This window comes from Ursus arctos, unplaced genomic scaffold (genome assembly GCF_023065955.2).
Source record: "Ursus arctos isolate Adak ecotype North America unplaced genomic scaffold, UrsArc2.0 scaffold_11, whole genome shotgun sequence".
NCBI lineage: Eukaryota > Metazoa > Chordata > Mammalia > Carnivora > Ursidae > Ursus > Ursus arctos.
Genome location: NW_026622775.1, coordinates 64,604,326 through 64,618,184, shown reverse-complemented (window position 1 = coordinate 64,618,184; position 13,859 = coordinate 64,604,326). Strand labels below are relative to the sequence as shown.

The 13,859-nt window shown below is 47.0% G+C and overlaps 1 protein-coding gene across 1 annotated transcript in view; it reads left to right on the top strand.

The window, feature by feature from the left end:
* The window catches only part of ELP3 (elongator acetyltransferase complex subunit 3), a 101,230-nt gene extending 94,812 nt beyond the window's left edge, over positions 1-6,418 (top strand). Inside the window, exon 15 of the mRNA XM_026518933.4 lies at positions 5,200-6,418. Coding sequence (XP_026374718.1) covers positions 5,200-5,279 — 80 coding nt within the window. The 3' untranslated portion in view covers positions 5,280-6,418. The remainder of the gene's footprint in view (positions 1-5,199) is intronic.
* The last annotated feature ends 7,441 nt before the right edge of the window (positions 6,419-13,859 follow it).

Below are 13,859 nucleotides of genomic sequence, written 5' to 3'. Positions count from 1 at the left end.
AAAGTAGAATCAGTGGAATTTAAGTAAACAGATTTGTTCCATTTTCCTCTTTCATTAATCTTAAGGTTGTGATTTTTATTCCCCCACTTTTACTGAAGAGCTTTAAATAACCCATAATTAGCCTGCTCCTCTAGCCAGTGGCTGAGGCAGTTGGCATGTATGTACACTTTATATGATTTCCTTTCTTTCCTCAATATTTAGAGTTTGCAGAACTTAAGCTAAATGGTGTGCATCTTCAAAGAAAGAGAGGAGAGGGGGGTCAAAAAGCAGAGGCATTTTCACCCACTGTGAGGGGCTTGAGACTTGAAGGCATTTGGTAAAGAAATAGGATCACAGAAATACTATAGCCCCTGATCTCCCCTAGGTGGCAGATTCCCAGGAGGTGGGCAGCTCTTGGCAGCCAGCCTTGGAGCAATAAGCCCCAGATCATAGTTGGGAAAGGGAACGGAGGCTTTCCCACCTAGTCAGACAGCTCTCTCTTCCTGTCACCCCATCGGAGTGAACGGCATCACCTGTCTTTACCTCTGTCCTGGGGCACAGGTGGAAGCCAGGAAGGTAACTAGAGGCTGGTCACTGAAGCAGAATCACAGAGTATCACTCCAGCACATTTCAAGATACTCTTCTTTCACCTAATCTCATTTCATCATCATCACAGTTTGCAAAGTGGTGATGATAGAACATTTATCCCGCCTCTGAGAGTAGCAAACAGGCTCCCACGATACAGGTAACTTCTGGTTGTGGTTACAGAATTTGGAGGATGAAAGCAAGCAGGCATTTGGCCCACCCCCACTGTCCCCATCCTGACTGCTCTACTAACAGCTGGCCATAGGGCACCCTGAGGGCTGCTTCGTGTCGGTCGGTTCAAGTCCTGCTCGTCCCCCAGCCCAGGGCTTCGCAGCCACCCAGGAGATTGAGTCGAGAACTCGGTTGTTACGTGAATAGCCCACTGCGTCTCTCCTCAAAGGCAGGAGCAGCGTTAACGCTGAGCCCTGTGACACAGCCTGCCGACGTCAGTCTGGGAGGCTGGCTGACGTCAGCTGTGACACGTAATTGCTTGTTTTTGGCCGAATAACAAGAGGAAAGTTACTGTGACAGGACTGTTTGGAGCCCTACTTCGCATGGAGGGGGGATGGGAGCAGGGTGTGGCCTGCACCCAGCCTGGGTGATGGTGTGTTCTCCTCCAAGCTGGCTAAGACTACTAATGCTTTTACCAGTCTGTTCTGCAGATTGTAGAAACAGCAGGGGGTGGAGTGGGGGCCAGGGGAATCTTTTAAGTAACGAGAGGCATAAAGAAATACAAATGGGGAATATTTTTGCTTCGTTGGTTAAGACCCACTGGTGGTCAGACTTCTTTCCCCCAAATTCTTAAATCTTCCCAGAGGGTCCAGAAGTAGATTTTCCATCTCAGTGCTATTGCATGTTACTGAAAACAAGGATAGGAGCTTGAAAATATAGCTTTCTTTCAAAAAAGCACAAAGCCAGAATGCCTCTTCTCAAGCTAGTAATGGTTTCTAGGGCCCGTGTCTTGTGTAAAGGCAGAAAGAGAGAGCTCAGGGAGCCTGTATGCTCAGTGGGAATCGTGGCTGAGGAATGCTTAGTTGGACCCCTGTAAAGCTGTTCTTTTCAGCAGCACGCTTAGGAAATCGGGACACACTCAAGGTGAGTGAACTTTTGCAGTTATCCAAGGCCTGGCTCGTCCTGTCTCAGGAGCGGCTGCTGTCTTACCTCTGCAGCTGGTTGCGGCGGACAGATACAGGTTGTGGCACGTCTCAGGAAGTAAGGCACTCTGACCAACGGTACAGCTTCAGTCTGGCAATTGATGGTAAGGAAGATGCCATCATCTTTATTTGAAAGAAGTCAATCAAAACATGTCTCCAGTGACCAAGCTGAGCAGAACCAGAAGGAGACAGTTGTATTTTGTGACTTCCCCTGAGTAGAGAGCTAGAAGCATTAGCACTCTGGTTGACGAACTGATAATTGTTGAAGCTGGGTAATGGGTATGTGGAGGTTCGATATGCTATCATCTTTACTTTTATATATCTGAAATTCTCCATAATGAATTAAGTCCATGGAAAATGGCATCTGCTTTGTGAAATTAGAAAATATAAAAAAGCCAGAAATATTTCTAACACATTTGGGGGCAGTTTTATTGGAGATCATAGTATAAATTGAAAAGCTGCCTCTAAATCTTTAAGTTAACAAGGTAGAAAATTTGTAACTAGGTGAAGAAGTCCTGCCCTTAATGCCTTTTACATTGAGTCATTCCCACTACCTGGCACCTAACCACACAGAGGCAATTTTTTTTTCTTTTTCATTTTTTAAAGACATCCCCCAGGAGCACATTTCTTTGTGTGTACACAACATAATAACTAACTGAATACAGTACAGTATATGTGCAAGCATTTGTCACATGTTCATTATATGCCACTCGCTTATTAAGCCCTGATGATGGAAGTCATTGAGTTTAAAGAGCTTACATTCTAGGAGGGGAGCTAGACATGCAAGTAAAAGAAAGCACAGCATGATTACCAAAACAACAGGACAGCAAGTAAGGGCTGCAGCTAGCACGGAGAGATGGGCCATGATTTCTAGCTTCTTCGTGCATAGAGGAAGTATGTGCAAGGGTTTCCTGGCGGTTTGTCCAAGTTGGGGGCTAAGTGTGGAGTGGCCCACTCATCCTACTCCTTCTGCCTTATTTCTCTGAATTCTCCAGACAAATTGATCTCTCAAAATACATTGAAACATGTATTAAATGGAGTGTCCCTCTGGAGTTTGGTTTTGTTTTGTTTTGTTTTTTTTGAGATATTACATGCAAAAAGTACACATTAAGCATACCAGTTGATGGATTTTTGCGTGTAGATTTTGTTCCATGTAACTACTAGATTAAACTAGAACATGTTCAGCGCTCCAGAAGACTTTCTCCTTCGCTCTTTCAGTCCATATCATCTTCTAGATGTAAGCAGTACTCTGATTTCTAGGACCATAAAATTAGTTTTACCTCTGTCTGAACTTCGTGTTACCAGGTGAACTTGTGTTAACCCTTTTATATCTGGTTTCCTTCATCCACGCTAGGTCTGTGAGGTCCATCCATGTTCTTACAGATATGCTAAAGTTCTTTTTTTCATCGCTGTGTAGCATTCTGTTGTGTGGAAATACAGTTTACCCATTCTGTTGATAGATACTTGGGATATTTCCTGTTTGGATATTCTAAATAATGTGTCTTGTTGGATGTAAGCATTCATTTTTCACTCGGGAGTGTAATTGCTGGGTTATAGGATATGCTTATGAATAGAGAACTGTCGGAGAGGTTGTGCCCCTCTGGGGGTTTTCAGCTTTCTTGCTGTATTCAGGGGGTCTGAGTTGCCTCCTGACCTGGACTGTGTTTTTGTTTTCCCCTTGCTCTACCCCAAGCCACAGTGTTGAACAGAAGTAATGATTAGAACGCAGAGACAGGCGCAGTTGTGTGAGGTGGAGTATCAGTAATCCTCCACTTAAAAGGGAAAGTCTCCAGTGACCTGTTCTCACGGGCCAGTTTTGTGACCTCCGTCGTGCCAGCTTCAGTTCCAATTTCTAAACACTTGAAAAATTTTGAAGGGGATGGGAAACAAAACATGGTGGGAAGGCCTGTTCCTAAATAGCAAATGTTGGGCTAAAGAGTTAGGCTAGACTTGAAAGAGCTAACAATTATTTGATTCCAGGCACAGTCCTCCGTACTAGGAATACAAAGTGAGGAACCAGATCAGTAGAACTTCCACCACACAGGGAGGCAGAGCAGCGACGCAGTCCGCCGTGGGGAGAGCCGTGGGGGGCAAAGCGCTGTGAAGAAAAACGCTGTTGTTTTCAATCACAGTGCACACGGTGCTCTGTAAATACTTACCCTCCTGACACCAGATGCAGCAGGTTTCCGCACATCAGGCAGTTCTGCAACACCAGCTGGGTGTCCTGTAACTTAACTCCGTTCCGACACCGGCTCCCTGGAGGTGGCGTCACATCCCACAGGTGGACGGCTCAGCCCCACAAGAATGTCTGCCTTCAGTTGCCGATTGCAAGTCCAGCTTGTTACCTGTGCTTCTGACCTACAAATGGAAGTTTCCACTACCCCCCTCCTCGGGTTCTGTTAAATTATTAGAGGGAACAGCATGAGCATAGACCTGGAAGCTAGAGAAAGAGTCAGACATGCGCAGAGAACTTGGAAAAATTTTAAATTCACCAAGGTGAAAGCATAGTGTTTAGGGAGAGAGTTGTAGCAAGAGATGAAGCTAGAAATATAAGCAGGTACCAGGCCATAAAATGCTTTAAAAGAATAACAACGGCAGCCAGGGTTTCTGAGGAATCGGCCTTTTTCAGACTCTGAACTAATCACATTTCATAGACTGTCTCATTTAATATTTGACATCCTTAAAACATAAGTACGTTATGACAGGCAATCAAATAATCCGGGCAGTGAAGTAACTGGCGCAGGCCACAGACCTATACATGCAGTGACGGGTCCAGGTCTGCAACCCACAGCAAACCGATGGAAAGCCCAGCCTCTTACCCACTCCCGTAGACATACCCGAGAAGCCGTGCATTATCCTTTTACGTCTATACTGTTTTTAGTTTAGAGGCATCGCTCAGGATAGTGTTTCTCTAAAGAAAGTAAGTTCATGGATCTTTCGTACTGACAAATCAGCTATGTTGTTTAAATACGTGCAAACTTAAAACTGGTATAAACTCCTGGTACTTACGCTACTCGTACATGAAAATAAATATGACCGTTAATACAAACAAAACTTTCATAAAATGCAAATTAAGTAGCATTGATTTAATGTGACCGATGTGCTGACACTACAACGCAGCTCCTTTGCCTCCAGGCACTCTGTGGAGGTCCCGCCTCCCAGCCTCTTCTCCCAACTTCCCGGAAACGGCGCTACTGTTGGGCTCCGCTGAGAGTGGGAACATCTCACACACGCTCCACCTCCTCTCATGTGCCGTGTCCACAGGACTGAAACACGCGAGGCTCTAAAATACAGTTGCTGTATTTTAATGCGGCTTGATTTCAAAATAATAAAAATGTTTCAGACTTGTTAAGATTGGGATTCAGTCTGGACTGGAATTTGGTCTGTGAATGAGGGGGAGTGCTTGCTGGCTCTTGAGGGTTTTACTAAAGTTATGCTTCATAGAGACTTTGCTTGACTTCGGTTTTCTGCTGCTTCCCAGGAGTTGGCACCAGGAATTATTACCGAAAGATTGGCTACAGATTACAAGGGCCATACATGGTAAAGACGCTAAAGCAGTGACCACACCACCCACCTTGATGCAGTCTCCTCCCCGGCAGAAGATAAAGTTCAAGGTATTTTGAATACTCAGCAGAGAGGCTGAGCTAAACAAATGGACCCACCCTGTCCCCTGGCAAGGAGCTTCACCCTCATCCTACAGCTGCGGAGACTGGAAACTGCTTGCAGAGCCAGGCTGGACGTCTGCTGACCAAGCCCACCGAGCTTCTGGTGCTCAGACCTCCTGCACGCCCTCTCCTGCGTGTTCTCAAGTCACGTGTCCAGTTTCTAAAGTCTGCATGAAGCCTGCAATTGACCTACTTTGACTCATGCACAGTGACGAAAGCAAATTAACTCATTTGGACACCGTCATTGATGAAATAAAACTAGCCATTGTCATTTGAGGAATAAACTTGGGAGGAGGTTATTTATATACTGTAGGGACAAAAAGGTTGGAACATATGAAAACTGTTAGACTTTGATCTCTGGCCCTTTATTTTATATACATTCTGGCACAAGAAAATGAGCTTTTGTTTTAATGAAAATCACTCTGATTCCTGCGCTGATGTTTGAAATAACAGCATGATGGGGAGAGAGGAACCGAAGGTGTTGGTTGGGGTTTCAAGCTTTGAAACCAGCCTTTCTCACTTGGGAGTCTCCTATCTACGATACAAACGCCCTTTATTTCCCAGCTTTTCTTGTCTGTACTCCCCACACTCTTGATACCTGAGCAGCGAGGGCAGCTCTTCCCAGAGAAGCGTCTGGCTTCCCCTGTTGTCTGTCCTGAGCAGGCGGAGTCTGACCGGCCCCTGTGTGGGTGGGCGTGGCCTGAGTCCAGATGCGCTTCCACAGAAGGCGTGTCCTGCACTGTAATTCTTCCATCTGGGTTTTGGTTTGCGTTAAACGAAGAAAGGTAAGAGTTCAACTCTTATGAAAACAAAAAAGTGGAAAATGAGCCTAAATCTAAAAGGTTCATATTCTAGAACTGCCTCTTTGTAACTTCCAGGTAATCTGCGAAGGAGACTCCGCCTGGAGAGGGCCAGTTCTTAAGAGCATGGCTTAACCTTCTGCCCCCTGGCTTCTGTGGCATTTTACAAAGGTTTAGTAAATGGAATTGATTCCCCTGAAAGATTCGAAAAATAAAATCTTCAGCATACAGAGAAGAATCACGTACGGTGTTTTTCCTCTGCCTGTTACACCTGTAGTGACATTTGCTCGGCATCCGTGACGCTGTTTACTCCCTCCGGGGGCTGCGTGCCCTGTCGTTCAGCTGCCACACGGCGGCCGGCACTGGCGTTCCCGGGGCGTGCTGCGGAGCTGTGAAGGCTTGCTGCGCGCGTAATTTAGCTACTTCTCGGTTGTGCTTGTTTTTCCTTTAAAAATAAAACTGTTGAACTGACGGGGCACGCACCACACTAGATGTTAGCACACGTAACTGGGGGTGGCGGGATGGCAAGTGCGCGGGCCCAGCCCTGCCCCTATCTGCAGTGTGACTGCGGCCAGCACAAGAGTTTCGAGGCCTCCAATGGCTCACCCTCACTGTCCTGCTTCCCTAAAGGGATCTGCGTGTGTAACGTACAAACAGGTCCCTTGTAAAATTGTAAAAAGGTTTAAAGGAATAATTTAGAGCAAGATTAAAAAAAAAAGTTGCCTGGGAACGTGCCCATTTCCAGTGGCTATCAGCCAGTGCTCCATCTGGATTTTCATCTCCGGGCTCAGGAAAACACCTCTTTCTAGCTCGTCCTCAGCTTTCTTTGGAGTGAATCTCCTAAGTTTGTGTAAAAGCTGCAGAACTTCCAAAGCTCCATGGGAGAGAGGGAGAGCAGGCAGAACTCCTGCAGCCTTTCTGCCACCAGAGGCTTCAGGGACTCTTCTGACTGCCCAGGGCTTTTCCTGGCGTGTGTGGTGCTTGCTGCCTCCTGCCTCCGCACAAGCGGTGAGCCCCTCATTCCCCCGGGCCGCTCCCTGAGAAGGGCCGGGTGGGCGGAGTCCTGCCAGCCTCAGCTGGAAAGCTATAAAGCTTGTGTTTCTGATCTAGATGCAACAAACCTTAGCAACCACCTCAAGCCTAGTCAAATAGCTCTGCTTTCAGTTCACCTTGTTAAATCACCTGGAGGGTTGTTTTTTTAATTAAGCCATATCAAAAACAGACTGAAATCTGAATAGAAAATAACCTATTTTTAAAATCTATCACCAAGTGAAGGGGCCTGGTAAAGATACAGTTTCTCAAAGTTGGGAATGAATCAAGTCCCTTTCATGGAAAGATTTCTACTGACCCAAAGGAATACTGAAAAGTATAACTTAACTAAAACCTGTTCTATGAAAATATCTTTCAAATTGCAAATTTCTATTTCCAAAGGTGTGTGTGTACGTGTGTTAGAGATTGTCATCTAATTGAAAACACAATTTGTTCATAAAGAACTCACAGACCCCTGAGTTTAAGAAAGAGCTTCAAGACCTAGGTTCTGAAAACCCTGAAGCTCTGGGGGTGCCCCCTCACCTTTCGAGCTACATTTAGTTTTATTTCTTTTAGAGAAAGTACGGGGGCAGGGGCAGAGGGGGAGGGAGAACAAGTTTTAAGCAGACTGTGTGCCAGGCGTGGAGCCTGATGTGGGACTCGATCTCACAACCCTGAGATCATAACCTGAGCCAAAACCAAGAGTCACTTAACCAACTGAGCCACCCAGGTACCCCTACGATTCCCCTTTTAGTGTGAGATAAACACCCAGCTCCTCCGGCAAGTGCGAGGATCAGATGTGGTCACACTGGAGACACAATGCATAAACATGACATTCTCTTACATACAAACAGTTGTTACTCTAGTGAAGTGGCTTCTCGATAGAAGTGTGACCTTGGGCTCGTAAACTTACTCTGTTTCTCAGCAAGTTCCCAAAGATGACAGTAGCTCCCTCCCGCAGTAGTCGTGCGGGTTAAATGAGCTCCTGTATGTAAGGCCCATACTATAGGTTCTGTTCAACATAAAACCCTGCAAGTACCGGCTGTTACTCACATCTAACAAAGTACACTATTTGGCCCATTTAAAAAGGGAGCTTCTTGTCTGTTGGCAATAGAATGTGGCTTTTTGCTAGAATCTCTTAATTTTGCTAGAAACCAGTGAGAAAAATAGTATCTCTGGTGCTCTGAGGCCTTTTCTCCCATCCTCTGTTGGTCCTTCTATCGCATTCATCTAAGTCTTGGGTTGCAAATTGTCAGATCCATGCTTTGAGAGACAAGAGACTAGCTGAGACCTGGAATAGCAAAAAGCATTTTAAAATATCACTCTTGGGGCACGGGTGGCTCAGTGGGTTAAGCATCTGCCTTTGGCTCAGGTCATGATCTCAGAGTTCTGGGATTGAGCCCCGAGTCAGGCTCCTTGCTCAGCGGGAAGTCTGCTTCTCCTCCTTCTGCCCCTCTCCCCTGCTCATGCTCTCACTCCCATGCTCTCTCTCAAATAAGTAAATAAAATCTTTTAAAAATATAAAAGTCACTGTAGTTCTGGGGGCTTCCCAGAACACTGTCCAATATCAACATGGACTGCCAGTCTCCCCTGTGGGTGCTGGTGGCTGCATCCACTCAGGGAGCCCCCCCGACGGAGTTCAGCAGCCTTTCAGCATGCAGAGCAGGGTGGTACCACATTAGAGTAGAGTCGCGTACGCCAGCAATACACTTCCGTTTCATTCTGGGCAGCAGTTTCAAAAACTAAGTTTACAGACCCTTCAGAGAAACTGATTTTAACATCAACAATCAAATCCATGCCTGTTAGAAGACACAAACTGGCTGCTGTTTCATGTCTGAATGCGCAGCACTCTGTCCTTCCTGGCACTATTGTACAAGCCTAGAATACCCTCCTCGTCCACCCGGAAAACTCCTTCAAGGGAAGGAAGTAGCGTCTGCTCAGTCCCACGATGCTCAGGCCCTTCCCACGCTTCACTAGGCAGCCCTCGCCCAAAGGTGAATGCCAGACTCCCCACGTGACAAGGACACCGGCTGGTGTCTTCACCGCGGGGCCTCGAGTCACAGGCAGGGCCGCCACACTGCCCAGCTCCCGTCTGTCCAGTCCTGAAGCGTCTGGGTCGAATGCACTGGAATATGAAAGCTCCCAAGTGGCCCAGCACGGCAGCCCCGGTCCGCTCTGATCCGAGCACAAGTCAGTGACTCAGCCTTCCTCACCCCCCTCGGTCCCACGTTTCCTGTTGTAAGGGGGAAAACATTTCAGTCCACTTCTGTTTAAAGCTGTTCAGCCAGCAACGAGCGTATGCTTTCGTATTATTTCATCCTCACAACAAACCCTCTGTGAGGAAAACCCTGTCGTCATCCCAGTTGTTAAAGCTGCACGTAGTGAAGTGAATGACGTCATCAAGACAGAAGGCAAAGCAAAGAGTCTGCTTTTTTTTTTCAATGAATATAGCTTGTGGTTCTAAAAATTATATATGCTCATTGTAACTAATCGAAACAGAGAAGACCAAAGTCCCCTGCGATTCCCACCGTGAAAGACAACCATGGAAACACTGTGACAAATGTCCTCCGTCCATCTCCCGCACACGTGTGATCTGGTCCACATAAAGTCACGCTGTGCGTGTTGCCTTGTAACTTGACAAAATGTAAACATCTTCCCGTGCCTCTACAGAGATCCATTTAATCCTTTTTAATGACTACCTGTAATTAATATATCTATAACTAATATCCTGTTGTCAGCAGAATATCTCACACTCTCTTATATTCTCACTGTCAAAATAGCTAGACTCCTGCATTAAGCATGGGGACGGCACACAGAAGTGGATTCAACACTGAGATTTGCTTCTTCACACTTTTTCTCTGCAAGCATTCATTCATCCACGGCAGGCTTCTTCGGTGTCTGCCCCCAAGTCCTTCAGTCCCTCATTCACAACCCACCTTGCAGGAGCGGGGGCAGGGGCACACCTGTCCGCACTCGCCTTTTTCATTCAGAAAGCTGCAGCACACCCGATTGTGAACAAGTCCCATGATCTCGAGAAATGTCAAGCTGCCGGTTCACGGGAAGGCACTGGAGCGTGAACATTCATGGAGATTAGAGGTGACCATACCTTATCTTTCCTCCCCTGATGGAAGTGACTGCTTTGAGTCAGATTCCTTTGCCAGCTAAAGCCCTGCAGGGAAGGTTATCCTCTTGTCACAGAGCTGATCTTATCTGTGAGGTTAGCAGCAGGAGCACAGGAAGATGACAGCTCCTGCTGTCCCCACCAGGGCAGGTGGACAGGGGCTCAGCACCTGAACCTCTGGGAAAAGCCAGCCTGGCTTTTAGCTGCCTGGGGTCAAGGCTTGTTTCCACCTTGTTGTCAAGCTTTCCAAGAACCAGGGTCTCAGACCACCACGTATTTGGGGCGCTCAGGCAGCAAGCAAAGGATCCTTAACGTCCATCTGAGGAAAAGGAAAGGAAGGCTGGGAAAGCAGGGGGAGGGTGAGAAAGGGAAGTAGTACCTGTCGAACAGATAGTCCTGGTATTGCCCTCCCAACAACCTTCTGAGGAATTATGGCCTCCATTTTACAAACTAGAAACCGAGGTGCCAAACAGTTAACCAAGGCCACAAAACTAGGATGTGAAGAGCTGAACATAAAGGCAACAAACTGGCATTCACAAACCTGCAAAGATCTAAGGAGTCTAAAACCTATGAGCAGTGGCAGCTCTAGAAGTTCTAAAAGAAAGGGTTTCAGGGCGTCTGGCTGGCTCAGTCGGTTAAGCATCTGACTCTTGATTTCGGCTCAGGTCGTGAGCTCAGGGTTGTGACTGAGCCCCACTTTGGGCTCTGCACTGGGTGTGGAGTCTGCTTGAGATTCTCTCTCCCCCTCAGCCCCTCCCCCACTCCCCATGCTCACTCACGCTCTCTCTCTAAAATAAATAAATTAATCTTAAAAAATAAATAAAGGGCTTCAGGCTGGCAATTGGGTTAGAAAGGGATTTTTTTTTTTTAAACTACATTTGCCTAGCAGACACCATCTGCCCTCACCCCACCTACCTCAAGCTACCTCTTGGCACAACTGCCAGTAAACTCTTCCTTAAAAAACAACTTGATGAAGAATTGCAGCCAAAAGGTACATCCAAATAAAGAACTTGGGACTAGGGGCAATATGGAAAGAAAGAATCAGCAGTAAGTAATCCATCTGTTTAATTAGAAAACTGAAACTAACTCTGGAAGTTACTGCTACAGAAAAGAATGGAAGCTTCTGGGTTAAAATGGAGGATCGAGCACAGATCTAGCTTTGCTCCCACCCAAACCTCACGACACAGACTAAAGGGGATTTTTAAAAATCCATACCACAGGGAGAGCAGACGAGACAAAACTGGTAAAGATTTTGGAAGCTATAGAGCAGATTGATAGTAGTAACTGACTTAGCAGTTGAAACTGGGCAATGGAGAAAGTTCACAGCCAATACAGCTCATACCACAGAAACCAAAGCCACAAGAACTGACAGCGGCAAACACTGGAGAGGAAGGGAAGAGGCTGCAATAAGGAGAACCGATGGACAGCATTTGATAGCAGGTAGGTCCCTGGGTCCCTATACCAGCTCCTTCCATTAAGCAGAAGCTCTGTTCCCACTTCCCAAATAAAACCTGGAGGTTTATTTTCTGAAGAGGGTCAAAAAGAGCATCTTTAAGGGGCGCCTGGGTGGCACAGCGGTTGAGCGTCTGCCTTCAGCTCAGGGCGTGATCCTGGCGTTATGGGATCGAGCCCCACATCAGGCTCTTCCGCTGTGGGCCTGCTTCTTCCTCTCCCACTCCCCCTGCTTGTGTTCCCTCTCTCGCTGGCTGTCTCTATCTCTGTCGAATAAATAAATAAAATCTTTAAAAAAAAAAAAAAGAGCATCTTTGAAAGAGAGGACCCTAGACAAAGTTGAAGGTTGGGGTAATATAACTGAAAACAGGATGATTAAGGGAACCCTTGCACACCAAATAGTGAGGAGTTCCAGTCATCTTCCACAGCTCCGTTTTCAGAATGCTGGCAGCTGAAACTTTTCCCTACAGGCCAGAAAATGAAAGGCTCTTCTGGAGACTCTAACCAGCCCTAGAGGAAAGGCCTCAAAGAGACTGTCATTTGGAGTTCCTCAGGAAACAACTCAGATGGCTACTCCATAGCAAGATCAGTAAGCCCCAGTGTCATGGACTGAATGTTTGTATCCCCCTCAAATTCATATACTGAAGCCTCAAACCCCAATGTAACTGTATTTGGAGATAAAGCCTTTTAAGGAGGTAATTAAGGCAAAATGAGGTCACAAGGGTAGAGCCTTGATCCAATAACATTAGTGTCCTTATATGAAAACAGGGGTGTGACATTAACAAGATGGTGACGTAGGTTGTTCCTGAGACTCCCTCCCCCTCACAAGAACAGCTAACAATTATTCATAGGCAAGACACCACTGAGAATTCTAGAACATGGGGATGAGGCTGAAGAATCCCCCTGAACCACAAGAGACCAAGACAGACTGCGTTAGATGAGAGGAGTGGCCCATGTGGACTGTATTGCCCCCCACCCAGGCTGGCACAGCCCTGCACCAAGAGATCTGCCCTGAGCCTATGGTACCTCCAGTGAGAAAAGAAAGCCTATGGTGGACATCCATCTCCCCCAGCATTGTGGGTTGCTTCTTGGGAGCCCTACAGGCATTGCAGGGGAATGTGAGGGGCTCAACCACTGGGAATCTGATAGTGATGGAGAAGGGAGAGGAGCTTACAACAACTAGCACTAGGACCCTGACCCAGTTCATATCTACAGCACCCTAGTAGTAGCACCAATGACTGCAGCTGTTTTGTTCATTTGCAGAGCCAGGATGACACAGTCTGACCAGGAAACTTGGCAGGATGCAGGTCTACCTGATTCGGGTCCTCAAACAAAGAGTTTTGCTGGCCTTGGAGTCTGGTCTGCCTTTACCCAGACAGGGAAGCTGAGTTATAGCCCAACCCATTGCTGAGTGTAGCTCCTGGCCCCTCCCAACCAGAAAGTCTGATCAGGAACACCTGGAAGCTGCATAACCCAATATGCTGAAGCTGAGCAGAGAGAATGGAAGGCAGACCTGATCTGCAGAGCAAAGCCAGTGGCACCATTCAGCCAGGGAACTTAGGGAGCAGGTTGGCTTGAGTCGAGACCACAAACAAAAAGTCTTGCCAGGCTTGAAGCCTTCCTCTGCTTTCCACAGGCAGGCAAGCTGAGTCATAGCCCAGCTCACTGCTGAGTGTAGCTTCTGGGCCTGCCCGACCAGAAAGCCTGACAAGAACACCTGGAAGCTGTGTATCCCAATAACACTCTAGCGAGAGTATAACAGGCAGAACTGATCATCTGCAGAGCAAAGCCAGTGGCAGCATTCGGCCAGGAAACTTGGGGCATAGGTTGGAACAAGCCAAGACCAGAAACAGAGTCTTGTTGGTCTTGGAGCTGGTTTGCCCACTCTGCCTGGACAGGGAAACTAATTTGTATCCCCACCTATTGTTAAGTACAGCCTTCACCCCACTTTATCAGGATCCTAACCAGAGCACCTGGGAAGCTGCATAGCCCATTAACAGTCCTGCTGAGAGAGACACTTCAAAAAAGAGTACCCTATGGCTTTCCCCATTTGTGGAAACAAAACCAGTGGCCC